Genomic DNA, 8997 nt, shown 5'->3' with positions numbered 1-8997 from the left:
TTGTTTTAATTTTTTTGTAAGTCGGTGATCAAAAAAAGTAATTAACCCATTCTGCCTCCGTCCATGAAGACAATAAACCTGTTGCTTTTTCTGATAAATAATAAACCTGTTCTTTATTATAAGAATATAATCATTGAGTTTCTATCCCAAAAATCCAATCCCGAGACCCGTTGCATGGTCCTCTCTCATCGTTGTATGCTTATTGAGTTGGTCTCTTAACCCCAAAGTCGGAAGGCTGCCAGAAACTAGAAGAGCGCCTGTGAGCTCTGAGCTTTGAACCAACTCAAAGCACCACCCCGTTGGGCAAGATATCCGTTGACCGTGAAGTATGTTGACTTTCCAAAAATTAATTAGTAAAACCCAGCGAAACCTTCGAAGAGTTTCAATCCACTAAAGCCTTTGATAGCATTCCTCTAGCGGTTTTGAGATTTTTCTTTTTTAAAAACCAAAAAGGAAAAAAGAAAGGCCTTTGACTGCATGTTAAGGAGTTACTTCGTTTAAATAAACGTGAATTAATGGGTTCATGCCAAACCACTAGAACTAATCATCTTGTCGCAAATTCCGTAGCCATGCTAACAGTTGCCTCTATAAATACGGCATGAAGGATGTCTCAAAGGCCAAACAACATATACAAAAATTCTTCTCCCTCCTCTTTTCTCTACTCCCTCTCCTGTCAAATTATGGGCCTCCTTAAGGTTTCCATCGTGCAGTTGTTTGGATTTGTGGTGTTATCTGGTCTACTTGCTAGTCCGATTTGGGCAACCACTCAATATTATGATTTTGTCGTAAGTTTAACTCAACTAGTATCATCATTTGAAGTTTTTCCATACTAATTAAATACGGTGTCTTCATGAAAAAGATTCCAATGCAATATGAGTCCAACCACATATGGCTAGTTTATTCTTTTTTTTGTTTTTTCCTTCCCTCTTTTCTCCTTTATTTTTTCTAACTAGGAGCTGATATCTATGACCATAAGAAAGGGAGCATGGATCCTCTGCGGTGCATATGCAGTACCGTAGAATACTCTGCAACTATGGATGGCTGCTATCAAGAGATGTATGACCATCAAATATGGGAGACAATGAGCACATGCCGTGCACACATTGTCTGAATATACCTATCCATCAATAGATGGTAGCCATACCACTGCACGAGGATGCTCAGTACTTTGTGATGTGCAGGATAGGGAGGATCTTGATTGTTGGAAGGGATGCCAATGTCTTGGCTTGGTCTAGATCAAAAGGTTAATGAGAAGAAGCCAAGGCCCTAAGTCTTATTAGATATAGTCTTGTTATGCGTTGCCTATATGCTAACCTATGCTCGCAATTAAGGAAGTTGGTCTCCATGTACCCTTTTTGGACGTGGACTGGAATTCCTTATCAAGCGACATATCTCAAGATTTTTTTCTGTGTCTTGTGAAAAATTTCCCCATGGAATTAGTAACCAAATTAGCACGCGCTTCCATTCTCCTATACAGAATTTCAATTTCACATTTGCCTGCAAGCAAATATCGCATAAGTTTGAGTCGGTTTTCCATAGTTTATGATGATTACCCAATTGCTGCAGATAGAAGAAACTCCTTACACTCGGCTCTGTCACACCAAGAATATCCTGACGGTGAACGGCCAGTTCCCAGGGCCAACCATCGAAGCCCGCAAGGGTGACACAGTTATCGTTAGTGTTCACAACCATGCTGGGTACAACATCACCATCCATTGGTACGTATCTAATCTCTGAGCACTTCTATTTGAAACTACTAAATGAACTACTGGATGCCTATAATTAATGGAGTACCGTGTGGTATATTAATTCTGGTTACACTAATTCTCAGGCATGGGGTGGACCAGCCAAGAAATCCATGGTCCGATGGGCCGGAGTACATCACACAGTGTCCAATCCAGCCTGGGGCAAACTTCACGTACACCATCCTGCTGTCTGAAGAGGAAGGGACCCTCTGGTGGCACGCCCATAGTGATTGGGATCGGGCGACGGTACATGGAGCAATTATACTGTACCCTCGAAACGGCACCACCTTCCCCTTTCCCCAGCCCTACGAGGAGATTCCCATCATTCTAGGTACATCCTCTTCTCTTTATCCTCTGGTTCTTCGAGCGAGCCTAAACGCACCTATGCACAGTTCAATTTTTTGCCCACTCCGATAGCTACTAACGTAGCAACGGTATGTTAGCATATTAACTGGGTGTACGTAAAACTTTGCATGGATACAATATAAGTAGGTTTCTTAAATTTGATTCACTGGGAGGTGACCAAATCTCGACCGGTTCATTATTACTGTATCAATTACCAACAGGAGAATGGTGGAACGCCAACGTGAGTGAAGTCATAGCAGACGCTCTCCGCACCGGCGGTGCCCCGCAAATATCCGATGCCTACACCATCAATGGCCAACCCGGCGACCTCTACAGCTGCTCCAAACCAGGTCAACCCCCATGTGTTGCTCGCTCATCCAGCCATATTTCTTTCACTAGTGTGCCTGCGGTCTATCTTACTATTTTGTTTATAACTGCATATATATATATATATATATATATATATATATATATATATATATAGGAACGTTTAAGGCTTTGGTGGAGCATGGCAAGACCTACCTCCTCCGAGTAGTCAATGCAGTCCTAAACAACGAGATCTTCTTCGCCATCGCCGGACACCGGCTCACCGTGGTCGGCACTGATGCGAGCTACACCAAGCCATTCACAACTGACTTCATCATGATCACGCCGGGCCAGACCATGGACATCCTCCTGGAGGCCAACCAACCTGTCACCAACTCTACCAACAATCGTTACTACATGGCAGCTTGGGTCTACTCGAGTGCGCTTAATCTCCCGTTCGATAACACTATGACGACAGCAATCATAGAGTACATCAATGGCACCAGTAATTCATCGACCTCTCCGCAGTTACCCAACCTCCCATCGCACAATGACACCGATTCGGCGACCAACTTCACTGCCAACCTCCGATCTCTAGCGAGCGAAGACCACCCGGTGGATGTCCCGCAAACCATCGATGAACGGATCATCATCTCGGTATCGGTCAATGAGATTTTATGCCCCAATAGCTCATGCGGGGGACCCAACGGAAACCGGCTGGCCGCTAGCCTTAACAACTTAAGTTATGTTCTGCCACGGATCGATGTCCTCGATGCCTATTACCAGAACATCAGCGGAGTCTATGGGACGGGGTTTCCAAGTCAGCCGCCATTCTACTTCAACTTTACCGCAGATAACTTGCCGTTCAGCTTGGTGTTTACGAGGAAGGCGACAGAGGTCAGGGTTTTGGAGTATAATACTAGTGTGGAGATAGTGTTTCAGGGAACCAACCTTTTGGCTGGGGAGAACCATCCCATGCACTTGCATGGCTATAGATTCTTTGTGGTGGGACGGGGGTTCGGAAATTTTGACCAGGGGAAGGACCCGGCGAGCTATAACTTCGTAGACCCACCACTTGAGAACACGGTTGGAGTGCCCAAGAATGGGTGGGCGGCTATCCGATTCAGGGCTACAAACCCAGGTGAGTTTGGTTTCGTTTCTTCACGTACGTTTTTGGTCATGGGCTGACTTGGCTTTTAGAAGTGTCGTGGGTTGAGTTGAGTATACATTCTTTTCTTGATTTTATCATGACTTTATGAAATCAAAATGATTTAATAGTTTTTCTCATATTATAACACTTAATTGACAATGTCTCCTAATATTGTTGAGTTGGAGCTATTTTTCCCCAAACTTTTCTTTAATTTTTCCTGAATAAAGATATGAAAATAAGTTCTTTCTAGTTTTCTCGCACGTACATATTTATTTATTCCTTTTAAAAAAATTGTTCAGGTGTCTGGTTCATGCACTGCCATTTCGATCGCCATTTTAGCTGGGGAATGGATACTGCATTTATCGTGAAGAATGGTACGAGCCCGCAAGCCCAATTGCTACCTCCACCTTCAAACATGCCTCCTTGTTAGAAGATTGGATGAAAAAAGCTTTAGATATCTCTTGCTTGTAACGTTCCAAATATTAAACCATTGTAATATTCTTCCCCATCAATATAGGTAATTCCTAAATAAAAGGATAGGGAGTATTCTCTATAATTCACATGGGGAACTTGAAGATTGATTTATTGCATTGTTCTTGTAATATCTATTTATCAACTATAAAATACTTGTAACTTCATGGATCATCTCAATAAATTAATTATATTTTAAGTCAAAATATGAGTTCCATGTATATTTATGTACATTTGCGATTTGTCTGTTAGCACATACATCAACAAGTTTTCCTTCAGGTGCATAATTATATTCGTATCGTATAGAGAATATTGTATTTTTTGTATTGATCCTCTTTTGTGATGTGGACTATTGAATGGCACTCCAAACAGCTCTCAAAGCACTCCGTTGCATGGCACTTTGCACCAAATCGGTAAAAGAGGAGTCCCACCAATAACGGTAGCCTCAAAAACCCCAATTCTTAGCCCCATCTCCAAGTAGGAGAGAAGCTCATTCTTCAAACAATCTTATTTTTGAGTTTCTATGAGCTTTTATAAATGATCAGCATTGTTTTTCCCCCCTTTTCTAATTTAAATAAAGGATCGATATTATTTAATCTAAATGTCCAGTTTAGTTTCTTTTCATTTGAGGAATCAAACCTAAATGGAAAACTTATGAAATAGCTTTGTCTTTGAGAGGATCATATTTCCTATATGGTGTATGCAACTTTAGAAAATTTCCTATATGAAATGATTTAGCATTTATTTTGAAGTCACTATGTTATTTTTTAAGAGAAAACAAAAAGAAATTCATCCATAAGAAAAGAAATTCATCTATAATATTATGATTATCGGGTCTAAATGTATTTCATCATAATTTTAGCGACGAAATAATATATTTCATCGCAATATGTAGTAAAAATTTGAATATTTAAGGGTGATAAAATTTTTTAATTATTTTTTACGATAAAATTAATATTTCATCACTATATTAGGTTAGGAATGAAATAAAATATTTTTTACTATTTTTACTATGAAAGTACCTGTTTAAATGTAAATTTTCATTTGATCAAGCATATTTTATATAAAAATATATGAACACAATAAAAATATTCAAAATTCTAAATAATAATAAATTTCATAGCTATCATTATCAGATACAAAAGTATGAGTTCATACATCATTTAAAATAAAAAAAAACTATAAACTATTCATCATCAAAGTTGTTGGCCTCGTTCCCTCCTCCAGACATCGATCCCTGGCTCAATGTGTGTCGCTATCGCAGTGCAGAGGCGGCATCATGCGGCTGTAGAGGTGCTAACTCGAAAGCGTCGATACCGAGCCATCCCGCCATTGCAGCCACTATCCTCTCGAGCATCTAACTGTGATTCATCTAATAAGTATTTTGATCCTGCATTATGCTCATCAATGTCCTGACTGCCTCTGGCATCGAGGCATCATCAGACCGATCGGATGACGAACTACGAGATTTTTTTGAGTGCTTGCTATGTCCAGATCCTAGCTGCCATCTGAGGATGGCATCTATTATCGCATCATCTGTCATCGAATAAATGGGCTGTGATCCAGCATCGCTGTCAGATCTAACCTCCCTCGTCGTCTGCTCTCTCAATTATAACATTTTTTTCTTCACAATAGATCAAATAACATCATAAATTTATTTTAAAGACTTTAAAAGCATTCAAAATATAGTACCATACTTATATGATGCTGTCTCTCCTCCTTGATCACAAACTCCCCACTATTGTTCTGATAGAATTTATCATAGGCGTCAACCCCAGATAGTCCCTATTCAAACAAAAGAAAAGAAAAAAAAGACATCATAGTAATTTAAATATTCAATAAGAACTTACAGTGTGCAATTGCTTGCATGTGAATAGAATCAATCTTACTCTTATTCACCTTATTCGCCTCTGATCGTTGCTAAAAAGTACATACAATTATAACCAATAAAGGGCATAACAATATCAAAATAACTTGAAACACTAAACATACCTTAAATACCACACTCCCAAAATACTCGCATAACCACCGCCAATCGTCACTAGACCCAGCCCAATTTCTATAAGGCTGGATCACAAGGTCAATCTCCTTCGTCTGTAGCTGATTGCAGTACTTATGAAGTCTACATCATCGATCTCTGTATCTGTTTGCAGCCATTTTGAGAATACATGTGGTCATTTGTTCGTCGGTGCAATTTTCGAAGTTAATATTATCCTACACATATGAATATTCATCATCACAGGAAGCAAAGATATAGAATTATTTATGTAATAAAGAATTATCCATATAACAATAAATTATCTATGTAACATCCTTGAAGTGTAACAAAAGAGACTGGAGAAAAGATAATATGGACCATGTAATGATGTGTAAGACATTCGAAGTTAATTCTTACCTTGATGTGAGAGATAAGAGCATCGTGATATAGAGGGTCGACATGCTTGAAACTTTCGACAGCCCATGAAAAATGATTCCACATATACAAACTGATCTCGTTGGCGACTATACTAGCCTTTGTGCTAACCGGATGATCTCAAAATATCTGTACTTTTGACTTTTCATTGTACATATGCACGTATTTCTTCAAAATATGATCCCTACTAGGATCACGCACTGCACGTTGCTGCTGTGTTCTTGCATATGAAAATTCATGAAATGAATATATATCATCTAGCAATGGATGTGTATAACAAAAAAATGTACATAGTTTATAAATTTGATAAAGATGTACCTACAGGGGGATGATGCTGTAGTGCCATGACCTCTGATTGGACAGGCTCTGGCTGAGCACTAATCTGCTCTGTGGACTCAGACAGCTAAGTCTTTTGACTCATCGTGCAAAATGCTAAAGTGAGGATGTGTGTCATCAAGTGGAGCCTGCTATCTACCCCACGAACATCCACGTCCAAGACTAGCCATAATGTTGTAATGATTAAAATAATTTAAATCAGTACGTAATCTAAAAAACTCAAATACTACATGATGTAACAAAAAAATAAATTGAATTACTTATTCATATTAATTATTATTCTCAGAATCTGAACTCGTGTCCATATAGTCATTCTCAACAGGATTCGTAGAGAGCATCGACTCTGAAGTGCTATCATCATCGTCATTGATGAAGTCATCATCCATATGTGATTGTGATCCTAAATTATTGTTGGATCATATCTGTGTCCGTGCCCTTGTCGATGTTCCAACATAGGAACATCCTCAGGTTCATAGTCATCTCGTTGCAATTGTCCTATATCGATCATGTCATCTGGCACTAATATGTTATCTAGTGCTTGCATTTGATATGCTTCATTTTCAATAGTTGCACAGACTTCATTTTTTAGACCTTCATCATTCGAGCATGTGAAAAGTGCGAGATTGAATAAATATCTATGCTGAGCTCTTATTACAACTCACCAAGGCTCTTTCATTTTGCTATCATCAACATACCACACTAGTCTTGCTTGCTTTGTAAAAATACAAGGATCACTTTCATACCACACGTGATCAGTGTGGACACTGAAGAGTTGAGGGTCTATAACAATTGACTTGTGTCATCCTAAATCATACCATCGACACGAATAACACGACCCGTCGAAGATCACTATACCTCAGCTCTATAACTTCATGTAGAACATCGAAAAAATTTATTATTTCACCATTGTGCTCGCCCTCCATGCTTATTCTATAATTCTGTGTGGTTTGATCGTCATTGTAATTTTTCGTTAAGAACCACACATCATTGACTATGCATGCTGAATATACCGATACACGTCTATCAGGTTTTCGTGCAAGTGCGGCTATGTTATCATTGATACAGTTAGGATTGTCTATACGTAGTCGAGCTGCCTACAATTAAAAGAACAATAAGCAGGTTAAGTTTGACAAAATAAATACTATATAAACGAACCTTTAAGTCTAGGTGAACATTAACATAGCTTACCCATTCGTTAAACTATGATGCGAATTGATTCCTATGTTGTGCCGCTGCTAATGTAGGATTGATTCTTCTGAGCTCACTTTCGTGCTCACTGAAGTGATACAGAAATAACATGTATATTTTAATTTAGAATCTACAAGTACGTATATTCATGCAATATCAATATTGCAAAAATTAAATGTATACTCACATCATGTATGCTTCCACCTCCTCACAACTATTTAGCACATATCAATGCATATCATCCATTTCCTGTGGTGTCAACATTCGAAAATCTATCTTATCATATGGTTGGACAACATTGGAGAACACAGACAATCCATCGGTTAGAATGTCGTCAACATCTACATTCCATTGCGGCCTCATAAATTTGGTCTCCACTCTCTGAAGGTACATAGAGCAGAATGTCAAACATTCATTCATTACATGTGCCTCCGTCATTGAACCTTCGGGCCGTGCTTTGTTAGTGACAACACTCTTGTATTGTCGCATCTCTCTATCCAATAAATTGTCAATTGATATGCATACATAATAAGTTTTGCAATAATGAATAATAAATTTTACAATATCATGCAATTACCTTTCAATTGGGTGCATCCATTTTGTATGTACTGGCCCACCCAGTCTAGCCTTATATGGAAGATGAACTAAAAGATATACCATGATATCAAAGAAGGCAGGAAGGAATATCATCTCGAGCTTGCAGATAGTGATGATAATCTTCTTCTCTAATATATCGATTTGACTTCACCTCAACGTCTCCATACATAAGTTTCGAAAATAAGTTTCTAGATCAAGTAATGCATCGCACACATTATTCGGCAATAATCCATGCAAACCAACTGGGAGCACATGTTGTAGAAGCACATGGTAATCGTGACTTTTCATCCTGATGATTTTTCTATCTTTCGGCTTGATGCACCGTTTCAAGTTTGAGGCATATCTATCTAGAAATCTTACTGATCTCAGATATGTGACAAATTGATTTCTCTCTTCAGTTCAGTACATAACATGCCAATCGCTTCACCAGCCTATCTCCCTGTTGA

General features: G+C 38.8%; 1 protein-coding gene across 1 annotated transcript; it reads left to right on the top strand.

Moving 5' to 3' along the window:
- Positions 1-680: 680 nt before the first annotated feature.
- LOC140853476 (putative laccase-9) lies at positions 681-4033 on the top strand. Its single transcript, XM_073248203.1, has 6 exons — positions 681-785; positions 1567-1718; positions 1832-2076; positions 2312-2440; positions 2575-3537; positions 3846-4033. Exons 1-6 carry the CDS (start codon positions 681-683, stop codon positions 3974-3976), a joined length of 1725 nt encoding a protein of 574 aa, XP_073104304.1. The 3' UTR covers positions 3977-4033.
- Positions 4034-8997: the final 4964 nt, after the last annotated feature.

Source organism: Elaeis guineensis, chromosome 13 (genome assembly GCF_000442705.2).
Source record: "Elaeis guineensis isolate ETL-2024a chromosome 13, EG11, whole genome shotgun sequence".
Lineage (NCBI taxonomy): Eukaryota > Viridiplantae > Streptophyta > Magnoliopsida > Arecales > Arecaceae > Elaeis > Elaeis guineensis.
The sequence above is the reverse complement of the archived record's forward strand: the minus strand, read 5'-3'. Positions and strand labels throughout refer to the sequence as shown.